Genomic DNA, 24,371 nt, shown 5'->3' on the forward strand with positions numbered 1-24,371 from the left:
CATAAAATCACTTAGACTTGGGCTGCAGGGCAGTAAACAAACTTTTGGGCAAGAATTAACTGGGCCTGGGCATTAGTGTCCTAATGCACCAAATAACATTTGTTATAACCTTTATTTGCACTAGCAGCTTGGCTATGTCAAAGGAGCTTTTAGTTTCCTGATAGTAAGCTGAAATATAGGAGGGTCAAACCTTGTTCTGCATGAACATCGCTCAAAGCAGAAACATTTTGAGCTTTCATCTTACAATAAATGTAAAAAAAAATCTTTATTTTGCATAGAACTGGCCTTAGTGCCAGTCTTTTATTTTTATTTAGAAAAAGAAATGCAACGCTATACTAGATTCAAAAATGGAAAGGGAGAGAAGAAAATATTTCTGTTGAAATATATGTCTATATATTTAAAAAATAAGATAGCATGGAAAAATGAGATCTTTGCTGTATTTCTGTGAGATGTGATCCATGTAATCAGGATCAGTATCAGTTCAGTTGCTCAGTCGTGTCTGACTCTTTGCGACCCCATGGACTGCAGCACATTAGGCTTCCCTGTCCATCACCAACTGCCGGAGCTTGCTCAAGCTCATGTCCATCGAGTTGGTGATGTCATCCAACCATCTCATCCTCTGTTGTCCCCTTCTCCTCCTGCCTTCAGTCTTTTCCAGCATCAGGGTCTTTCCCAAGAGTCAGTTCTTCAAATGAGGTAGCCAAAGTATTGGAGTTTCAGCTTCAGCACCAGTCCTTCCAATGAATATTCAGGACTGATTCACTTTAGGATGGACAGGTTGGATCTCCTTGCAGTCCAAGGGACTCTGAAGAGTCTTTCCAACACCACAGTTCAAAAGCATCAGTTCTTCGGCCCTCAGCTTTCTTTATGGTCCAAATCTCACATCCATACAAGACTATTGGAAAAACCATAGCTTTGACTACATGGACCTTTGTTGGCAAAGTAATGTCTCTGCTTTTTAATATGCTGTCATATTAAATGACCATATGTCATTTGGTCATAGCTTCCCTGGTGGCTCAGATGGTAAAGCGCCTGTCTACAATGCAGGAGACCTGGGTTCGATCCCTGGGTCAGAAAGATCGCCTGGAGAAGGAAATGGCAATCCACTCCAGTACTATTGCCTGGAAAAGCCCATGGACAAAGGAGCCTGGTAGGCTACAGTCCATGGGGTTGCAAAGAGTTGGACACGACTTTACTTTCACTTTCTTCCAAGGAGTGTCTTTTAATTTCATGGTTGCAGTCACCATCTGCAGTGATTTTGGAGCCCAAGAAAATAAAGTCTCTCACTGTTTCCATCATTTCCCCATCTATTTGCCGTGAAGTGATGAGACTGGATGCCATTATCTTAGTTTTTTGAATGTTGAGTTTTAAGCCAGCTTCTTCATTCTGCTCTTTCACTTTCATCAAGAGGCTCTTCAGTTCCTCTTCACTTTCTGCCATAAGGGTGGTGTCATCTGCATATCTGAGGTTATTGACTCCTGCAATCTTGATTCCAGCTTGTGCTTCATCCAGCCTGGCATTTCGCATGATGTACTCTGCATATAAGTTAAATAAACAGGGTGACAATATAAAGCCTTGACGTACTCATTTTCCCAATTTGTAACCAGTCTGTTGTTCTATGTCCAGTTGTAACTGTTGCTTCTTGACCTGCATACAGATTTCTCAGGAGGTGGGTAAGGTGGTCTGGTATTTCCATCTCTTAAAGAATTTTCCACAGTTTGTTGTGATCTACACAGTCAAAAGCTTTGACATAGTCAATAAAGCAGAAGTTGATGTTTTTCTGGAACTATCGCTTTTTCTATGATCCAACAGATGTTGGCAATTTGATCTTTGGTTCCTCTGCCTTTTCTAAATCTAGCTTGAACATCTGGAAGTTCTTGGTTCACATACTGTTGAAGCCTGGCTTGGAGAATTTTGAGTACTACTTTGCTAGCATGTGAGATGAGTGCAATTGTGTGGTAGTTTGAACATTCTTTGGCTTTTCCTTTCTTTGGAATTGGAATGAAAACTGACCTTTTCCAGTCCTGTGGCCACTGCTGAGTTTTCCAAGTTTGCTGGCATATTGAGTGCAGCACTTTGACAGCATCATCTTTTAGGATTTGAAATGGCTCAACTGGAATTCTGTCACCTCCACTAGCTTTGTTCATAGCGATGCTTCATATGGCTCACTTGACTTTGCATTCCAGGATGTCTGACTTTAGGTGAGTGATTACACCATTGTGGTTATCTAGGTCAAGAAGATCTTTTTTGTATAGTTCTTCTGTGTATTCTTGCCACCTCTTCTTAATATCTTATGCTTCTGTTAGGTCCATACCATTTCTGTTCTTTGTTGTGCACATCTTTGTATGAAATGTTCCCTTGGTATCTCTAATTTTCTTGAGGAGATCTTTTGCATTGATCACTGAAGAAGACTTTCTTATCTCTCCTTGCTATTCTTTGGAACTCTGCATTCAAATGGGTATATCTTTCCTTTTCTCCTTTGCCTTTAGCTTCTCTTCTTTTCTCAGCTATTTGTAAGGCTTCCTCAGACAATCATTTTGCCTTTTTGCGTTTTTTTTTCTCTTAGATCTGATAGACAGAGTGCCTGGATCCATGTAATAGACACTTCTTATTCTTGAATTATATTTCTAAGATATGGATCTCGGTGCTTATTAACATATAACCGATCCTTGGGGGAAAACCAATCCAGTTCTTGAGCTCTGGGCACAATGTTAGGAATGGGTTATTGCATAGGTGTGAAGAAGACATAACTAATTTGGGGACTTTGAAGCTCCACCAGTATGCAAATAATTCAAGAATAATACAGAATAGTTTTCATTTCCACAACTGGTACTCTCTCTAAATCGCTACAGTATGTATTTTCTGACATTCATCTCTCCTGATTCTCTGTTTTATTGATCAGGATTTTAATGCATCAAATGAGGAATACAGAATAAATGTCTGTCAATCAAATCCAAAAAGATACCTGAGTGCAGTTTTTCACTGACATGCAGATAGTTTCTAGGAACAAGTGACATAAGCATTTTTGAAAAGCAAATGTAAATATTGCATTAGCTCTGGATCTCCCAGCTCCTCAGCTGCAAGAAGTAACAGCAACTTATAAAGGTTAAACAGGCATGTTTAGGACCCTGAGTGAAATTAAGTCTTCAACCAACTGGATGGCATTGCAGAAAGCCAAGGTGTATCTCTGTGAATAAACTGAATGTACAGTTCAATACATACAGTTCAACACATTCATGTTTGCAGGGCTATTTGAGGTATTATAAGTCCTGGTACAAAATAATACAAATGCAGATAGAACTATCAAATTCATCAGCTGCTACAATAAATTCAGATGCTCTCCAGAGCTGGCAAGGTGATGTCAAGAAAGTTAAACTTGAAGAATGAGTCTTGGATTTCTAAATGAGATCAGGGAAAAAAGGAAGCAGAGTTAATAGATGAAATCAAGACTGAAACAACCAACATTATGGCCTATATTTTGAAGAGAGGTTAATAATCAGTTCTTTCTCCTTATTTTAAAATTGTTCCACCAAGAAACTGACATTGTTGGATGCTTTTTATTTTTTGGTTTATTTAGCCTTCTTCAACAGTTATTGTTAGTTCAACAATATAACATATGGGGTACATTATTGCAAAATAAGGACATAGCTGTATCAGTTATGCCATTAGTACATTTGTTAATACTCTTCCTTTCATAAGGCAAAGCACAGTTTGTTAACACTGTTTCAGATTATCTATATTTATAAGATTACTAATAGTGAGTGGTATATACTAAAGGTAGGAAATCTGCTCTCTGATATAACTGTCTTTAAACTATAATAATAGTTTTCTTAAAACATTACCATTTTGTAATTAAAAATAAAGCAATATTTTAGTATAATGTTAGGCAATAGTAATAACTACTCTGTCTGAGTAAATGTGCACATACACATGAACACTAGCATACTTTAAGAAGTTAGGAAACATATTAATATTCTGTGAAAATATATAAATAAAATATGACCTGGAATGAAATTACTGTTATGTACAAAAAAAGGAAAACTAGAATCCTCCCTTCCCAACCTGTTGATTCTAACAGCTTATAAACCTACATTACATCATTTGGAGTACAAGGATTATTTCAAATCTGGAAAATAATAAAGAATAGTATGATTCAACTTCCTAAGAAAAGCAGTATGTATTAAGTTTGAAGATTAATGTTCATTCCAATGTTAAAGAGACATTTTTTTGAATTTCTTTAGAGAGGTACTTGTAGTGTCTTTTATTAAGGAAAAATGCACCTTTAACATAGTAAAGTGTTTTTTACATTATTTGAAAATATTAGAAAATAAAAATATTGTGAAGATATAACATACTATTCCAACATATATGAGTTTCTTTAGTATTGTTATATAAGGAGTGAAATACTTGAACTAGTATTATATTTTACTTTTGAGCACATGCTTTTTTCTCTCTGTCTTCATTCTCTTTGGCATTCTTTGTTTCCTATTTCCCTATTTTCCAACTTCCCTTTAGTTTTTTCTAATAGTCCTGGCTTTTCTACATATCTTACTTCATTAGCTGAATGTCTTTCAATTTCATTTCACCCTCATTTTCAATAAAGTGGTTTCTACTATGTGAATATGCAACTGAACTTTCTCTTCTAACCTTTTTCTTTTAGGAAAAGTGTTTTCTTTCTGAAATATAGTTATCTCTTTAGCTTAAATACATATGTATATTATATAATCACACACTTGAAGAATATAGATTCACAGAGTTCTATGGAAATTCAATATATTATTGATGCACTGTTCAGAAAGCTCATGGAATGACAGAAAATGAATCATATTTCATAATTAGTATCTTACATAGCCTCTGGTGATTCTGACTTAGCCGCATTGATCAGTGTTTTATGACTGCTCCATTTCTTCTTCTGGGCAGTCTTGAGGAACTACAGAAATGGAAGTCAAGGGTACATTGGAAGCATAGACCCTGACAGGCTGCCTTCATAGTAAATCTTGGTCACGGTGTGTGTGCCTATTGTGGAGCAAGTGATGACTGTCTAGACAGTAACATGGTGTGAGTGGGGAGTGCTGGAGATGTGCAGGAGTTTGCTTCTAGGCTCTGGTCATCCACCTAACTGAAAGCACAAGCTTGTTCACAGAGGGCTGTGCATTTAAGCAGTCTGGTCCACCTGGAGCACAGCTGGCTGCACTGGCTCCTCCTCCGACCGCTCTGCTTCATGGGAGGCTAGCACATAGTCTCCCTCATAGCGCACCTGCTGTGCCTGTTCCAGGACCACTGACTCCTCTTCTTCATCCTCCACAATAGTCAAGTCGACGTTGCTGTCCATGGCTGAGTCACTCCCTCTCGAGGCCGCCGTCCCAGCATCTCCCTCCGTGCTCTTCCCTTCCACCAGGGCACTGGTGAGGGACGCTTCGGAAAGACCCTCTGCAAACGAGCTCTCCTCGTAGTCGTTGGCCATCTCACTGCTGGGCATGTCTTCTGATTTGGTCTCATTCTCTGCTGGGCTTTCTCCCTCTCGGACTTTCTTTCGCCCAAAAGTGAGAGGAGAGACCTTGAAAGGGGAGCTTTTCCCTGAGGATATTTTCTGGTGATTGGAAGTGAGAGATTTCTTAATCTTCTCTCTCCTCTCTACAGATACGATCTTTGTCCCCAGTTTGTTCATCTTCTTCTCAATGTTCTGGCGAGAAAATGCCTTTTTGAGGCTATCCACTTTCCGGAGACTGGATCTTTTTATTCTCTCTGCCCTGCTCTCTTCCATCTTTTCTTCTGCGCTGTCTTCCAGGGCCTCCTCGTCATGGGGCAATTCATCATCGGACGAGAGATCCACTGTGTGCAGAGTTTCCTCCAGGGACTTGTTTTCGTCAGCGTGCTCCCCCTCCTTCTCTTCCCCTGGGCTGGAAACTGGCTGTTTTGCAAACACACTGGCAGGGATCTCATTTTCTTCCTGAAAAGATGGGCAGTGTAGATTTCATGTTAAAACGCATATCACAAATAGTCCTGAACTGCTGTAATTTCTGTGTTATGTGTTTTTGGCATGACAGAAACCCAATGTCTGTGGCGTTAGCTTTCTAGAATATGAAGGGTTCATTCTAAACTGATCAAGTCATTCCACCTCAGGCTGGGTAAGGCCACGGGTTGCCTGTTGGGAATATTATGAGGGCATCTGGCAAGGGCTCTATCAGTGACAGGCAGGGAGGGAAGTGGGCTGTGGTGCAGATAGACCAGGAAGCTGCCTAGATAAAGGAGCTAAAGTAAGTTACTGTGAACTCAGAAGGGCCTCTCTCTCCTACCCTCAGGCTCTATTCCTGCCAAAACCCACTGCAAAAGAGCCTGGAGGTCAAATTAGAAGATAAAAGTGAGGACTTCCCAGTTCTTGCCCCTGCCTCCATCTTTTCCTCAAATGTTAGACACCAACATTTGTTAGACACCAGGTTCTCTCCCCAAGTAGAAGTCAAAAGAAAAGGTATAGTCAACCTTCATATCTGTTTTTTTCTAATGGGGCTTCCCAGGTGGTACTAGAGGTAAAGAATCAGCTTGCTGATGCAGGAGACATAAGAGATGTGGGTTCGATCCCTGGGTGGGGAAGATCCCCTGGAGGAGAGCAAAGCAACCCACTCCAGTATTCTTGCCTGGAGATCCCAAGGATAGAGGAGCCTGGCGGGCTACAGTCCATAGGGTTGTAAGGTCAGACACAACTGAAGCGACTAAGCATGCATAATTTTTCTAATGACATAAATTTGGAGTCAAGGACGGAAGGTCCAGTCTTACTGGGGACCCAACTCATGAAACCTTGTGGTTTAGAAGGTCCTTTGTGAGCATTATAAGGAGAGGTGATATACTATGGCCTTCTGGAATCATCAGGGGGACACATGCTGCCAGGTATAGCTTATAAGCCTATCTGTCAAGTAGGACTTCCTTGGGCAAGAATACTTCAGCCCCTACCTAGAGTGAACAGAGAAACTCAGGAATCTGTTCCCCTCCCCTTATTCCCAGCACACCTCTTTTTCCAGCTTCTAGGTGTATAAGGATCTGCCTCTCACTAGGCTGCAGGAGCAGAGCCTGAAAACTTGCCTCCAAAGTGCAAGGGAGATGGTTTTCCAGCATTGCAAAGCAAAGAGATTTGAATTCAGACAGCCTTGGGTCATACAGCAGAGGAATCCCTTTGATTTTTATACTTTTCTTTAAATATAGGACAATGAGAGCCAGCCAGCAAGGTGCCCTCACATTTTCACTGGGAGAAATGGCACTGTGGGCAGAACTCGTGGCAGGAGGCCTGAGTCTCAATCCTTGCTGCACTGTACAGTGGCTGGGAGGCCTTCAGCAAATAGCTTAATCTCCGTGGGTCTCAGTTTCTTCCAAATGTGAGCAAGGGGATTTGACCTAGATTAGCAGCTTTCAGACTGCATTCCCAAGTGTGTGAGGGGTTCTGCAAGAATACTGAGGTGGGCCAGGCTCCAGAGCCCACTGCCAGCCGGGTTTGCAAGCTGAGTCTCAGTGTTACCTATTATATTGTGGACTGTCCAGTACACTTTCAGTTTGAAAAATAACTGGCTTAGTGAATTTATAAGTCCATGTGGGCGCTAAACTTCTTGCAAAATTTATGTTAATGGTAAGAACTTTCCTTCCCATTTGGCAATTTTGATTGACTCAAAAGTCAATAAAACTGGGGTTATGATCACAAATATGTTCTATGGGTGTATACCTATAACTTCTCCCTACAAAGACTAAGTGAACTATGTTTTAATCTACAGAAAATAAAAAATCCCTCTCCTTATTAACCACCAAGTAGTATAATTTCATTACTCTCCAAAAAGATACAGCTCCATGTCTCCCCCTTACACACACATACTCATAACAGAGTCCTTTCCATGCATTGGTTAGAAACAAAGTTTTGGGTAGAGCAGAAACTGGGGCATCTGGTTGAAGAGGCTCCCCGGTAGAATGAAGAAATCACAAACTCTGTTCCCCAGAGCTTTCTCCACACTCTCCCATTTTGAATATCACAGAATGTGTCAGAAACACAGTATAATAAAGTAAAAAACTGGAAGGCGCTCGGGATTCCCATGAGTCGTTTATAACATGGACCTTTACAGAGAGCAGCTCTGCCATGTTACAAGTCTCGATTTGTCTCTTTCTCGTTGATGTGTATTCCCTGAGAGGGTGGAAACTTTTGTCTTTTGTTCACGGTTATGCCTCAGCGACTAGAGTAGTGCCTAACAGCTAGCAGCTATCTGTTGAATGAGTGTGTGTTGGGTGAGGAGGCTTCCTAAGAGAGCACTGAGGATGGAGCTTACCCTTCTGTCGGACACTATGAAAGAATGGACTTAGCTCTGTGTCTGGAAGGACGTTTGCTGACTGCTGCTGCCACTGGGAAGAGAAGAACCAGGCCTATGGGGCTCAATGGTTTTCATTTTTAAGGAAGGATTTTATTCTCAGTGGATGAGTAGCAGACTACAGAAATAGCTAGGGCTCTGATACTTAGTCCAGAAGCAAAATTACTTCTGGGATTTGACAAGAGGGTTGGGAAGGTTTGACAGGAGTTACTTCCAGGAAAGGAAGAAACCAAGAGCTCAGTGAAATGTTATTAAATGTCCTTAGTGAAGAAGGCAGAAAGTCAGGTGGAAAACTGTAAAAATAAACCTTGGTTACTAGATAAGAAGTACATTTCGTGTAGTATAATCTCAGGGTAATCAAAAGATTTCTCTGATAACTTCCCTTTCTTCAACCTCCATAAAAGATGGACAAATTAATTGTACTTCTAAAAGACTTAAACTAATAATATTTCATTTTTAATACAGTATAAATTTTATGGTCAAAAAAGCACAGTTAACTGTTGAGTCTTAGACTTTTGTCTCACTTATTGGGTGTCCTTTGAGGACAGGTTTGGGAAAAGTCCATTATCAGGTGAATCAGAAGTCATCTGTTGGTGGATCACACTGCATGCATGAGGGCAGTTGAGGAAAGGTGGGAAACCCAATTGAATTCTTTCATACAATGCTGGGGAAATTTGTACAAGAACTCTTTGATGCCAACTATGAAAGTAAACCTAGCAGATACAGACATAATCCAGAATGAGTTGGATGTGTCTTTATGCAACTGGAAACAAGTGAGATATGTCTTCTTGGCCAACTGCTATGCTTCTGTTGTCATCTTAATTACTCAAGTGGTATTTTGTGTTATGTCTACTGGACACTGTTTATTTTATGACTTCTTATAGTTCTATTCTGAAGGTCAGTCCTTTCCTTTCACACAGGAATTTGTGAACATCTAAGTACATTAGGTCTTACACTTCCATAATGTTTGTTTAGAAGCCAAAGAATGCTAACACTCTTCAAAATCTCTATGCTTTAATAAAATATATAGATGTATTTGACTATCAAGTAACTGTTAGAGTGGTGGAAATTCAACTTGAACTACAGACAGTGGCTCCTCTGTAATTGCATTGTTCCCCAGGTGTCCAGTCTTACCCGCTCACCTGTCTTTGTTTAGTCCCTAACATACATACCTCATGGAAACACGTGATATTTCACCTGCCTATGGGTGAGGTGATACTTCTCCCTTCAGACTCCTGCTGTAATGTTTTTAACCTATTTTCTCTTAAATATTCTAAGATTGATGGCTCTTTCAAGGGAGAGGATCAAATATCATCCTCAATTCTGTCAAGGTTTAACTATGCTAGTTACCTATATATTCACTTAGGGTTTGTAACTTCTTAATATGGCATTAAGAATCTGTTATGGGTTGTGTGGCTTCCATGGGTAGTTCTTCCCAGTAGAGGCCTCCAGTAGCAGTTGACTGTTTGCCTTGCAGATTTATTTGCGAAAAGGTATGTAGCCCCACTGATGCAGCTGCTCCTGGTTCTGACCTTTTAAAGGACCATGTAAAAGTGAAAAGTGTTAGTCGCTCAGTTGTGTTCGACTCTTTGTGATCCCATGGACTGTAGCCCACCAGGTTCCTCTGTCTATAGAATTCTCCAGATAGGCATGCTGGAATGGGCCATCATTCAGTACACTTCTAACATATATGAATATTAATATTATTTGAATGTTTTCATGCTTATACCGTGAAAGAGAAAAGGAGTGAAAAGAACTCTTGAGAAGCGGTATTTCTCCTTGCAGTTTCTCTTGTTTGCTGTTCATATTAATTCTTGTTAACTAATAGTCTCTGTCTTGTATGTAGATATCAACACAGAGAAACTGGAAAACATGCTGGGAATTTCTTGGGTTGATGCTCATGGAAGCAAAGCCTCTTTGCACATAAAAAATAGATACACAACATTAAAGGAGAAGATTCTATGACTAGCCTTAGAAAAGGAAGCCTACAGTGTCAAAGCTTGAATAGGCAGTTTGCTCTCCTGTCACTAACTTATCATTCTCATTGTTAGGAAACAACAAAGGTGGTTACATTCCCACAGGGATGTGGTGGCATCCTGGAAGGATATGAGGACCATAAATTTGTGTCCATGGAATGTTTTATCCAATAATCTCTAAATACTAGTTATTAAAATGGAACCATGCCCACCTGACATTCTGATTTGTAGGTCTCTTTTACACATTGATGGTTTTTCTCCGATTTGTGTTTCTGGAGGTATAGATTGCCAAGTAGATAAAGCCATTGATTAGAACTGCACCCCTAAGGCAGCTGTCAGTGGAATCAGCAAGTCATAAGAATAAAATGCATTAGTTATAATCCCTGAGCAGTCTTTCACATTCTCGAGGATTTAAAAGTTTCATTATTTTTCAGTGTTATCAAGGGTTCAATTCTTTTTTAAGATCACACTGGTTAGGTGTTCTTTGTTGTACACAAAAACCCACAAAACAAAAAACAAATCACACTGAATTATTTAAAAGCTCTTGTAGAAAACCAGTAAACATGAACTTTGCCATAATGAGATTATAGTATTTGTTTTCACTCATTTCATAATTCAACTATAATTTATATTATTAATCAAATGAATCCTTGCTAGTCACTTTGTTTCTGAGGGCCTCTGCTCCTTTGATATAAAATGACGTTAAACTAAATGATTATTGAGGTGCTGGTGGCTCAGATGGTAAAACGTCTGCCCTCAATGCGGGAGACCCGGGTTCGGTCCCTGGGTTGGGAAAATCCCCTGGGGAAGGAAATGGCAACCCACTGCAGTACTCTTGGCTAGAAAATTTCATGGATGGAGGAGTCTGGTGGGCTACAGTCCATAGGGTTGCAAAGTGTTGGACATGACTGAGCTACTTCACTTTCTATCTCTAAAATACTTGATTCTGTGATATTAACTTAAATCTCATAAAAAACTTGTTAACAGATTGCAAAAGTGATCTCACAGGTACAAATGCCAAACTTTTTTTTTTTTTTTCATTCAAGAATCAAAACTGTAGGACCTGAGTTGCACTGGAGAACATTTATTATTTGTTCAAATAGATACAGATTACAAAACAACAGAGGGGGCAACATTTATTTGGAAGCCTTGCATCTGAGAATCTAGACTTTTAATATATGAGAGACGTAATGATTTTTTTGAAGAAATACTGACAACAATCAGTTATTTGTTTAAAATGCCCGAGACAATGCTGGCATTCAGTAAGTGTAAATTATAACATAAAAACTAGTATTTTGTTTATCTCCTCAACTATAGGTCACTGGATAATTAGCATATCAAAACCAAATCCCCTTATTGGAATATTAATCAATGTGATATAAACATCGTGAGTTGTCATATAAATGTGGCTTTGATTACCTATATGCTCATTTCTTCTAAGTCTGTACTAAATTAATAGTTTTCAGAACAGTGGCTTTGGATGAAGTATAGTCTATAAAAAAATCAATTAAAATAGTCTGAAGATGTTATAAGTTTAGCACCTTTCTAAAATTCTGTTCTTATCAAAGGAACCCAAATGATGAATATTTGAACACATTTATAGGCTTGATTCTCCATGAATATAGTCATAGTAAATATCTAACTTCTACTCTTTTCACCCAATTTCACAATTTTATGTGGATGAAAGTGTAAACTGTTCATGAGTACTCTCATTTTTTCCCTGGATTTGAAATCATTCCCAGACTGCTTTTTCAAATAATCATTACTAGAACTTTAAGAGGCCTTAAGTGAGTATCACACCCTCAGGGCCAGTTACTGTGAAATTCTAGTCTCTTCAATCAACAGAGAAAATTTCCTCTTAACAGTAAATTCACTGATTTTCTGTACAGATTTAATTTTTAGTAAAAGATACCTATGCACGTACAAGCAAAGTATTAGCCTTATTAGTCTTTAGCATTTGCTTTATGATCAGCAACCCCAGTGAGTCTTATTTCATTTATACCGGCTTCTGTCACAGTATTTTGAATTCATACATAGATCTTAAGCTATTATTTTTAAAAAATATAAAAAGGGAAGCTGCTAAATTTAACAGGAATTTTACAGTTTATTTTATTGCTCAAAAGGAGATGAATTTTCTCCAGTTTTAGATTCTACTGGTTATAATTTGAAGTAATTGCTAATGCATGAGAGGCTTAACAGCTACAACAATGTTGTAAGTTCAACAGACTTAAATGACTTTTTAAATAGGAAAAATTTCAGAATTAAAAAAGAAATGCTAATATATAAGTATCTAGTAGATCAACAAATCAACCAACCAAAAGGCACCAGCAGATTTTAGACAACACAACAGGACTTCACAAACTGGAAACATAATCTTCTAAACACTACAAGACTGAATGTGTTCTGGTCAGATGACAGATTTTCTTCCTTTACTCTTGCTTTTACATTAATTTTTTTTTTTTGTCTGAAACCAGAAAACCAATGGATTAATAGGGAAAGTCTAGCATAGGGGTCAAGTAGACCAAAAGTGACAAACAATTTCAAGACCCGAAGTGGTGCCCGGTACAGTCTCTGCCCTCCTCACTCTTCAGGTCTAGAAAGTATCTACCCTACGCCCCAGCACAGTGAAGACTGTGCAGCTACTAGAAGGGTGTATGCAGAGTAGGCCCTCTGGACAGAGGCCTGTGCTCTTAAAGGCTTTTGCTTTCTTTTGCTCTGGTGGTAACTGATTTCACCAAGGCAGTTGTTATACAATGTATGGCAAGAAGTGGGAGTGAGTAAATGAATGTGTGTGTGTGTAGCTTTTAATAAATAGCACATAAAAAAGCAAAAGCATAGCTGTTTGCAGATCCTAGTAGGGTGGGATCACTTTTTTACTAAAAAGCCATATTTCTAACCAGCACAAGTATAGCCGCCACTCCATGCAAATGAATTTCAGGTCCACCCAGGAAGAGCTTCTATTCTTTGAGCTCTTACACCATGACAGTTACTAACCATTTTGAATATGTTAATCCACTTATTTCTCACCCTATGAGAAAGAGATGTGGGAAGAAACATTAATATTTAAGAGCACACATTTTGGAATCAATTAAATATGAGGTTAAATTCCAGCTTCACCACTGCTTACTAAATAACTTCAGACAAGATGTAAGCATCTCTGAATCTCAGCATCCTCATCTGTAAATTGGGGCAACTGAGATAAACGACAGAAAGATGCTTAGCAGATTCTGCAGGGCTTATTAAGAGCTCAAAATACTTTTGATCTTATTAATATATTCAAATATTAATAAGATGTATAGATGAGGGAAAAGCTAGAAAATGTGCATAAGAGGACATAATTGATCAGCAGTGAAACTAGGAATTGAAACAGTGTCTGTATGACAAAATGTATGTTTTTTCAACCCCCATACTGGACTACTCTATAACACAACTTATTATTATATCCATTGGCATAATGAATATAGTAATATAAGAACTGTAATGGATATAATAATTTACTACTCTAAAACCCCCTACTTAAAAATAGTCCAGAAAGAGGAAGTTTCCCATTGAAGGACTTCACTTGTATTTGTTTTTTCAACAAATTTGCAGTCAGTCAGTTTGCAGTGAGTATCCTGATAGTTAATATTTCTGATATACTTTAGGCTAATAAAAGATCTTACATGACTTAAAAAAGATCCAGTTCCTTGCCTCTAATCATTTGTCTCCTAAACTGTTCTTTAGAAAATGTCCTTGAGGGCTGTTTGCTAAGAGGCTCTGAATGGAGCCGAACACACTGCTTTGGATTCTTGTAGCCTCTACAATGGTCTTAAGCCCATTTCACCTTATCCTCACTATATGGAGAATTCCTATAATTTCTGGCAGCAATTTCACACCTGTCAATCCACTGTGACAAAAAGACCATGGCAGGGCTTCACCAGCAGGACATGTCTTTAAGTTTCCAACAGTTGTTTTTTTTTTTTCAAATGTTATATTTACAGTTCCCTTGAAATTTTTAGTTACTTATCTTCCCCCATCCCTCCCTCCAGCACCCACAGAACATCCGTGGCAAAACAAAACAAAAACTGATCCCAGCATATTGTGATTTCCTTTACTAGATAAATAATTTCTTGTTTTTCCTCCTTCACTGAGGGATAGGACAAGAGATAATCTCTCTGATTCATACTGGAAGGAGGGAAATTTCCTTTGATGACTCAGATTTAAACAGGTCTGTACATGTTTGGTTTTGTTTGGAGATCAGTATTTAATTTAGAAATGCCTTGAGAGTTGAGATTTATAATATCTTTTAGACTAATAATATAGGGATCTTGTATGTCTTGGGAAAGGCGCAGTTACCATATCTCTCTTCAGTTCATCTGGTGCATGAAAAGCTATTTCATTTGCATTAAACGCTAAAAAATTTCCAGACTGCAAAAGCCTGCAAGGTATAGGAGGACATCAGCTGCCTGAAGCTTTATAACATCAAGTGTAGTTTAGGGAGGACAAAAAGCAGCGAGATGAGCCTTCCCTTTTATGGAGGAAGGGGGCTTAGGTTCTGACTTGGCAGAGCAGATTCATTTAGAAAAAGAAGGCTCCCTCGGTTTAAATTCCAGTTTCTAAATCTCTTTGGGGAGATGAAGGCTCTTCTTGTGTGCCTTTCACAATCAAACAGTTGGTTATAGCCTCTCCCCTCCATGGCTTTGAAATCCTCTCCTATTCACATGGTCACAACCAGACAGCCCTGGGGCAGGGATGGCAGTTGCTTCCTGGGCTCTGCACTGGCTGGGTTCCACTGGGCGGAAGGGCTTCTAGCATTAGGCAGGGCTGCCCTTGGATTGACAAATGCCCGCTACTTGGCAGAACAACAGCCCCACGCAACCTCCCTGTCCCCAAATAGCCTTTTGCTACATTAATTGCATCATTGAGGCATTAAAAAAATTAAGTGGCCGTTTTATTCCAAGGCAACCATTTGAAGAAGAAAATATTCTTGTCTAGCCTTTGTAACTATTTTACTTTACAGTTATGGTCTGAGTAATGACAAGCATATCTAGCATGTGTGTAGAGTTATGCTGTATAGTTTTAGTGCATTGTTTGCTAGAAAAGAGCGCAAGATTACTTTGACCAAAGGTCATAATAGGAAGAGGCTAGTTCATTTCTAATGGAATCAGTCATCAGTACTTAGTTCCCCAAACACTGGTGATCTTTGGACAAAGGGATGCTTTAAAAAGTTATAAATTTGACTTGTTGCTTAAAAAAACAACTTACACAATTCCCTCATTTCCACAAAGAGTTAATAAATAGCCGCTGAATTAATTTGCCCTGTCCAACTAACAGCTGCAGTCAGAGCCCCACGTTCACAATGCAGAGAGACAAATGAATTTGACTAGGGTGCCTGCACCTGCTCACCTTCCCAACCTGTACGGAGTGCATCCACGTGCTCTTGACAAATGACTCCACCCTGCTAACTCATGAGGCACCGGCCTTGGGTTCAGGCTGTGATCCGGGAAATTCCCACCCTCCGTGTGCAGACTTCACAGGCGCCTGCACAAGGCAGAGAGGACAATGCCTTGTGTATGTGTGTGCATGTGTGTGTGTGTGATCTCTGACAGGCAGGACAGATGTACAAATGGCTGGGAGAGCCAGGCAGACTGAGATCTTGGATGCCGAGGAGGCCCAGCTGGGTGAGAGGAGAGCAGGGGCACTGACCTGGAAGATGAGCACTTTGAAGTGGTTGCGCCTGAGGAGCTGGGCGTGGTTGTTCTCCAGCCGCTTCACCTGAGCGCTCTGCCTCTCCATGCGCTCCTTGACAGCACGCGTGTGCGCGCTAACCTTGCGCGACTTCTCCAGCAGCTTGCTCACCGTGTTGCTGGTGGAGGCCTGGTACTTGGAGAGCTTGGTGAGGTCGTTCTGGATACCCTTCACCGAGCCCTCCAGGCTGATTTGCCGCTGCTCCATCTTATGCTGGTTCTCCTGCACGGCATCGAGCATGTTCACCAGTTTGTCCAGGAGCGTGAGCACCGTGACAGCGTTCACCTGCGAGTTGTCCCGGATGGCTTCCTCCGTGCTCCCCAGATGCAGGCTGGGGCTCGGCGTGGAGGACGGCACCGGACTGGAGCTGGCCGCCTTCTCCGGCTGCATGTTGGGACCTGGGTGCTGGAACTTTTCAGCTTGTACAGCGTCCTCCCCTATGGCTGCTGCGCAGATGGGCACTTTCCTCTGGCCCCGGTGAGAAGGACTGGTGGTTAGGGGTTGCCTAGCCTCGCGCTCTGGTTTGAGCTCGGAGCACCGCTCTCTAGGACTGGCAGAGGTTCAGAAAGTCAACAACTGGCTACACTGATCAGGGGAATCGCGTTCCAGCTGCTCTTAAAAGATCTACTCCACCCAGTGGGAGGCGAAGGATACAGAACTGAGAACCACTCAGGGTTCAGAGGCATGTACACAGCTTCCTAATTGCGTTCTCCTTGGCACAGGGCACTTTCCTGCAGGTTTAGTTTTCCTTTCCTGTGCCTCTTCCTTTTTAAGAATAAGTTCAATGTCATATTTCACTCCTGACTTCATCTAGAGGCGGAGAGAAACATGCTAATTTGGCCCAGGGCCACAGCCTCCAATTGGCTAAAGCTAGTAAACTTTTCTCTGGCAGCTATGCTACGTATGCTGCAGAGGCCTGTTTTTTTTTTTTTTTTTCCCCCCTGGATACAAGTTATTGTAATGGAAAGTATTGTTTGCCTTTGCCCTGGAACAGACCGATGGGCTTCAGAATGCCTGGTGTCCACTGAAAGAGGCCAAATTTAAAGGGTACTTGCAGTCAAGCCCGTAGTATTGGTTTTTAATTTTCAAAGGGATAGAAGTAACTGATAATGACAAGAAGAACAGCCCAGTTCTTACTCTTGTAATTGGAGATGCAAGATAAAATGAAAGAGACTGAAATTCAGGCATGTTAAAACATCAAATCCTGTTATGGACAGTTATCATGTAATATAGATGGGGACTTTTTGAATAACTACTTTAAACAGTTTCTAAGGCACTGGCAACCCACTCCAGTACTCTTGCCTGGAGAATCCCACGGCCGGAGGAGCCTGGTAAGCTGCCCTCCATGGGGTGGTTAAGAGTTGGACACGACTGAGTGACTTCACTTTCACTTTTCTCCTTCATGCATTGGAGAAGGAAATGGCAACCCACTCCAGTGTTCTTGCCTGGAGAATCCCAGGGACTGGGGAGCCTTGTGGGCTGCCGTCTCTGGGGTCGCACAGAGTCGGGCAGGACTGAAGCGACTTAGCAGCAGCAGCAGCAGCAGCATCAGAAGTAAAATTGAAACAGGAAAAGCCAAATAAAAAAGGTGTGACCTGTTTAAGAACCTACCATGCTGATTTATTGTAACTAATTTTGAATCAGGGCGGAGAGGTTTTCTCAAACGCCCACCTCTGCAAGGCATTTATTGACATGTGCCCAGAAGTATGACTCTCAGGCAGGTTGAGTTGGAGTTTCTGAAGTGCTTCTAATGTTTGACATTTCCAAATTCCTGCTCAGTGAAGTGGCACACCTGTTCTGAAAAGTGGCCCTGCTCAGCTGAGCCCTTGGGACATGGGGCTTATTTCCTGAAACGACTTTACATGCTTGAATTGGTTTTAAATGTATCCAGCGTTTGAAAGAGCTTTAGCAGAAAGTTTGTAATAGGCCTTCTATGAACAGTTTTGAGAACAAATGCCAACTGATTTTGGGTCAGGGATTGATAATGGATATAAAGTGCCATTCTTCAATGGCAGCATCTACATGTGAGCCAGTCAGTCAGTAGGTCATTCATTGTCACATTTATTGAACACGTGAGTTTACACTATCTGCTCAGTTCTTTGCTTGGTGAACTGTCTAGAGAATACTCATAAAGTGTGGTCTAAGACCCTGGCCTCAGTGCATATGCCTGCTAATTAGGGAGAGGAATCAAAGATTTTACAGAGGCCCCCAGTTTTCTTCAGATAATTGGTACCCCCCCAAACCCACTTAAATTGAATCTTTTAAAAATAGGAAAAAAGTAAAAGTATTTCATTGAGACATTATCTTTAAAAAATGTAAGAAAATTATTAAAATTGATTTACCTTACATTTAACAAAATGTAGTTGGTCCATGATGTGTTAAATATTAGAACAAAAGCTGAATCAAGTGTTGATTTTGAGAAGCATAATTTTCTAACAAAATTATATGGTATCATGACACAATGTCCTTTTTACATTTGACTTCTGTGGGCAAATCATAAAGAGGGTCATTATTGCAAAAATATTTGAGGGCTTCATCAATTTTCCAAGAGCCTCTCTTGAATTTTGACATTCTAATCATTCCCTTTTGAGGCACTTACTGTGCCATCATCTGTGGGAATTTTTTTCTTCTTCAAATGTTAACTATTCCAGCTGCTGATTCTCATTTCCCAGAAGAGTTGCCCACAATTCAAGGGCTTCTCTAATGTTACCTTCATCAACTTCATGATTTCTTAACATGTTTTGAAAGATTTGCAATTTCATGCTATAATCACTTTGCCCTGATTTTGCCTTGATTTGCACTGATTTTGCATTGCATTGTTGGAGACTGTATAATCAGTTAGATGAATAGAGACATTAAAGACATGGAATGAGATGGGAAATGGAGAGAGGCTAGTTGTTAAACAGGAAAAAAGGTTTGCAGGTGGCTTATTTATTTTTTAAAATTAATTTTGAATAACACAAGTAACAGTTGTCTATTGCTGTGGAAGAAACCAGCCTGAAATTCAGTGGCTGAAAACAACCATCATGTGTTTTCTTTACTCATGATTCTGGAATTGGCTAGGCAGGGCTCAGATGGAATGGGTTATCTCTATTAGACATATTCACCTAGGAATCTGAGATGCTCTCAGTCTCATGTCTGGCTCCTTAACTGAGATGAATGGAATTCTGGGATTTCTGTTTTCTATCCTGCTCTCAGTCTCATGTCTGGCTCCTTAACTGAGATGAATGGAATTCTGGGATTTCTCTGTCTTCTATCCTTAAGCCTCCAGGGACTCTCCCTCTGATCTCTTTAGTAGAGAACCGGGTTCCCAAGCAGTGGAAGCAAAAGCTGCAGGATCTCTTAAAGCTAAGCTCTGAAACTCTGTCCCCTTGTCACTTTCTTCACATTCTGTTGGTCAGAGCAGGTCAGTCAGTTTCAAGGGGACAGGAAATAGGCTTCACTTCTTTAGGGGAGGAGCAGCCAAGTCCTGTGATACAGGTTGAGCAGCATGACGAAGATTGTTGTAACCATCTTTGGAGACAGTCTGCCTCAGCATGAATATACTTTTTCTTTCAAGAAACTATTACAGATAAAACCAAAGGCCCTATTAGTTACCACTTTTGTTTCATTTCCTTTTGCCTTTTGTCAGAAATAATTATTTTTATGGATTTGGAGTGAATGATTGAAAATTATAGGTGATCAGTTCTGTAGTGGGCTTCTCAGGCATCTTGGCGGTAAAGAATCCGCCTGCCAAGCAGATGTGGGTTTGATCCCTGGGTCATGAAGATCCCCTGGAGAAAGGAAATGGCAACCCACTCCGGTATTCTTGCCTGGAGAATCCATGGGCAAGAAGCCTGGGGGGCTACAGTCCTTGGGGTCGCAAAGAATCAGACACGATTTGGTGAGTAAAACAATAGATTCATTAGTGACTAGTTTCATGTTATGATGTAATTTGCTGTGCTGCCCAACTGTATAATCACAGGATCCATGAGGAGCTGTTTAATAATACAATGGGAACCTGTCCTGTACTAGATAGCATATGACTAAGTAATAGTGTGTGACATAAATTCTAAGGGCGTTAAGAGTTTATACAAGAAGAAAGCAAACTCAATAAAAGAAAGCACTGTTGGTGAGTTAGAATTTGAAGAAACCCTGAGCAGATACAGTCACTTTCTACCTGATCTTAAGCCCTATTTCTGTCTGAGAGAGATTAGTGAAATTCAGCAATCAATTCTTAAGAGAAATTTTTGAAATATTAAATCTACTTAATGCATACTGTGATGTTCCTTAAAAATTAGGTAGTGGAGTTAGACTTGATACAATGGCAGATAGGAGGCTCTTAGTTTTTGAACATGTGAAAGTATGTTTAAGAAGAATTAGTACAGCAATAAAATGTAGCAAGGGGTTGCTTGGTTTGTAATGGTTGTTGAATGGGAAATAAGTGCTGGGTGTTGGAGCTGCAAATGTGAGTGACATATATTTGTAGCCCTTTAAAAGCTCCCACTTTACTGGGAGGACTAAGCAGGTAGACAAATGCTGGTATAGATATATAGGTGTGGTGTTGGAATGGGGTAACATGAGGGTTTTAGTCATGGCAGGGGATAATTAGGGATCTGAATTCTCTAACTGATTTCCAGCTGTGTACTGTTACCTCAAATATCTAAGTCATTTAATCACAGAAGTCACTCCAAGAAAATGCTTTATTATTGGCTAAGGCATCCATCTCCATGTGGTTTCTTCTTCATTTTTGTTGATGTTTAGTTGCTCAGTCGTGTGCCTGCCAGGCTCCTCTGTCCTGGGATTATCCCAGGCAAGAATACTGGAGTGGATTGCCATTTCCTTCTCAAAAGGATCTGCCTGACACAGGGATTGAACATGTATCTCTTGCAAGTCCCCTTGCAGGAGGATTCTTTGCTGCTGAGACATCAAGGAAGCCCCTATTGCAGATCATTAGTAATCCCTAAGTCTTGGTTAACCCTTAGTATAATTTTTAAACCAGAAGCAGAGGCAGATCAGTGTCCTCCTTGGTTGGCCTTTTCCATTTAAACCCGTATGGGAACCCTGATAGGCCTGGAATAATGTGCCCAGAGAAAAGAAAGTTCTCCTCAATGGCTAAAGAAGCAGAAAAGGCTAAGCTGGCCACTCCATGTATCTTTTCTTTGAGCCCTTAGTATTCAAAAGCCTTTCAAATGATGGCTTGCCTCTTGACTAGGTCATACGAGTATATAAACCCTGTGAAAGAAAGAGGAACAGCATAACACATTGAATGCTTTTTTTTTTTTTTTTAAGAAGTAGGAGAGAAAGAGAGAGAGAAATAGAAGTAGAAGAAACAAAAGGAAAGTATCTTCCAGGAGAAGGAGAAATCTTTTCACGTTTTTACTCTTAGTGTTAGAAATATCTTTCTACCACCTACCATATAAATGTGATATCTCCTTTATATCCCTAACTTCTGGCTGTTGAGAGGCAAATCTCCATGATTCTTCATATTTCTGAATGTCTTTTGAGCAGAAACACTGACAATCTTTTGTTCTGGTCTGCCTTTTCAAAACTTTTTGTATAGTGAGCAACTTTGAAAAGTAGAGATAGTAGCAGAGAATAGAGAAGGAGCAGATGGTAGGGCTATTTGATATCCAGTATGATAATGTTTTCCTCTGGGGAAAGGTTAGGCAGGTTGTTTGCCACCTCTTATGAAAGCTTGAAGTTTCCTAAACTTGGGGCTCCTCACAGGTGATGCAAATCTGTAATGTGCAGCATCTACCTATACCCACTTCTGTGTCACTCCCATGTGACCTGGGGGGAGGCAAAGGGAACTAATGCGAACATGAAGTTTATGTTCTTGCTGTATCTAGAGTAGTAGTCTTTGTCTCTCAGCCTGGAGTCTCTGAACTTCTGCCATGAAAACTGTGGCAGGTTTAACATGTTTGTTTGCAAGTATGGTTAAAAAGTCTGATCATTCACAGTTCTTGACACTGGTCAGTTTTTCATCTAACCATAAAATCTTGTATGAATGAAGTTAAGAGAATGAGGTTGAGAATATGGAAGCTTGTTTAATGACACTGGAACCAGAAAACTGGCTAACTCAGGAGCCTCGAATGGCATTTGCATTTGACTGTGTTGCCTGGAGAGATGTGTCTAAAGATGATTTCTAGTGGTAATCTTGTCTTGGCACAATAGGGATTTCTGATGCCAGGGCATACTTACAGCCTTTGAATCAAGAGAGAATGGCCCCTACACACTAAGAAAGTAGGTATACTGGAAACTTTGTGGTTATAGGTTTTATTTTGGAAGCTGGGGAAGATTCCTATCAAGAGAAACAGAGCTTCCATGTGCATATTCTTGCTTGGGAGTTTTGGTTTTGCTAAGTGGCATGGATATTTGCTGCCTAGAAACCCAGTGACTCAATGGTAAAAAATCTGCCTGTAGTGCAGGAGACATAGGTTCAATCCCTGGGTCAAGATGATCCCCTGGAGAAGGAAATGACAACCCACTCCAGTATTCTTGCCTCGAAAATCCCATGGACAGAGGAGCCAGGCAGGCTACAGTCCATGGGGTTGCAAAAGAGTAGGACATGACTGAGTGACTAAACAACAGTGAATATTTGCTACCCGTGTTGATCTGTCATGCTTCTCAGCATGCAGTGATTCATATGTCCTTTGAATAAATACTTATTGATCACCAATCATTTGCAAGGAATTATACCCATTTCTGAATGTATATTATTGCATAAAATACATTTGTCCTTGTTCTTATAGATTTTAACTCCCTTAAATTAAAGAAGGAAGATATAGGGGCTCTATTTTATCTGTATTTTGAGGTTATGTTCCAAGAAAGTGCAATATGGTAGATTAAAATTACTTGCTGTGATTCCCAGGTAGTGTTAGTGGTAAAGAACCTGCCTGCCAACGCAGGAAACATGAGAGACTCAGGTTTAATCTCTGGGTCGGGAAGAATCCCTGGAGGAGGGCATGACAGTCCACTCCAGTATTCTTGCCTGGAGAATCCCATGGACAGAAGAGCCCAGTGGGCTACAGTCCATAGGGTTGCACAGAGTCAGACACCACTGAAGCAATCCACTTAGCGGATTCCCCCTTAGCATATTAGAGGTGCAGGGTAATTCCTACTTCCTCATACAGTATCTGGAATAGCCTTGGTGGCTTGCTTGACCGAATAGAATGAGTCAAAAGTAATGCTCTGGTACTTCTGAAGTTAGGAAATGTGAAGGTTTGTAATCTTATCCTGGGTTTCTTGGGATACTAGCTTCTTATAAAAAAAATCTGACTATAGTGAACCTTCCATGCTATGAAGGAGCCTAAGGTAGCTCCCTCTCCATATGGAGAGGATATGAGGAGAAAAAAATATATGAGGTAGTTGTCTCAAGTATCTTTAACTACTTCCTTTCCTCTTCCCTGCCCAGGTGATGCAGCAGTTGGTGTGGAGCAGAGATGAGCTGTGTCCTGTCTACATTTGTGACCCACAAAGCTGTATGCCTATTAATTTTTGTTTTATGTCACTAAGCTTTACAGTGGTTATACAATAATAGATAACTGTGTGAATGTAGTTTGCAATGAAAATGCAATTAATTAAGAATTATTATTAACAGTGTAAGTTTGTTCACTGAACTCCTGTATCTGATATTTTTATATGTCCTACTATCCCCAGAAGTTAACTCCTGAAATAATACTATTGCTGTTGTTCAGTCACTCAGTTGTGTCTGACTCTTTGTGACCCCATGGACTACAGCACTTCCCCGTCCTTCACCATCTCCCAGAGTTTGCTCAAATTCATATCCATCAACTCAGTGATGCCATCCAACCATCTCATCCTCTGTCATCCCCTTCTCCTTCTGTCTTCAATCTTTCCCAGCATCAGGGTCTTTTCCAATGAGTCAGCTCTTTGCATCAGGTGGCTAAAGTATTGGAGCTTCAGCTTCAGCATCCATCCTTCCAATGAATATTCAGGACTGATTTCCCTTAGGATTGACTGGTTTGATCTCCTTGCTGTCCAAGGGACTCCCAAGAGTCTTCTCCAGCACCTTCTCCAGTTCAAAGGCATCAGTTCTTTGGTGCTTAGCCTTTTTTATTGTCCAGTTCTCACATCTGTACATGCCTAACCATTGCTTTGACTATATGGACCTTTTAGGCAAAGTAAAATAATACTATACAACAAAATAAGGATTTTTTAATAATTATTTTTACCTTTTGGTGGTGGTGGTTACAGTCGCTAAGTTGTATCCAACTCTTTTGCGACGGAGAGAAACTGAATGTTCACTTTCCCTAGAAAGATTAATGATGGAAAAGCACACGATCACACAATCCTAATGTCTGCCAACCAATTCTTTATATAACCC

General features: G+C 40.4%; 1 protein-coding gene and 1 long non-coding RNA gene across 2 annotated transcripts; one reads left to right on the forward strand and one right to left on the reverse strand.

Moving 5' to 3' along the window:
* Positions 1 to 344: 344 nt before the first annotated feature.
* CAVIN2 (caveolae associated protein 2) lies at positions 345 to 17,372 on the reverse strand. Its single transcript, XM_055572971.1, has 2 exons — positions 16,001 to 17,372; positions 345 to 5,950 (listed from the first exon to the last, which is right to left on the reverse strand). The coding sequence occupies exons 1-2, from the start codon at positions 16,430 to 16,432 to the stop codon at positions 5,156 to 5,158; spliced, it is 1,227 nt and encodes a 408-aa protein (XP_055428946.1). The 5' UTR covers positions 16,433 to 17,372; the 3' UTR covers positions 345 to 5,155.
* Positions 16,384 to 23,724, forward strand: LOC129646577 (uncharacterized). The gene is made up of 2 exons (XR_008712046.1): positions 16,384 to 16,519; positions 23,439 to 23,724. It is a non-coding gene; the product is annotated as an uncharacterized LOC129646577 (long non-coding RNA).
* The last annotated feature ends 647 nt before the right edge of the window (positions 23,725 to 24,371 follow it).

This window comes from Bubalus kerabau, chromosome 3, assembly GCF_029407905.1.
Source record: "Bubalus kerabau isolate K-KA32 ecotype Philippines breed swamp buffalo chromosome 3, PCC_UOA_SB_1v2, whole genome shotgun sequence".
Classification (NCBI taxonomy): Eukaryota; Metazoa; Chordata; class Mammalia; order Artiodactyla; family Bovidae; genus Bubalus; species Bubalus kerabau.

Coding starts and splice junctions, on each gene's coding strand:
- CAVIN2 (XM_055572971.1), bottom strand. CDS start 16,432: ATGCAGCCGGAGAAGGCGGCCAGCTCCAGTCCGGTGCCGTCCTCCACG. Junction 5,951..16,000: donor TCAAAGTGCTCATCTTCCAG/GTCAGTGCCCCT, acceptor CCATCTTTTCAG/GAAGAAAATGAGATCCCTGC.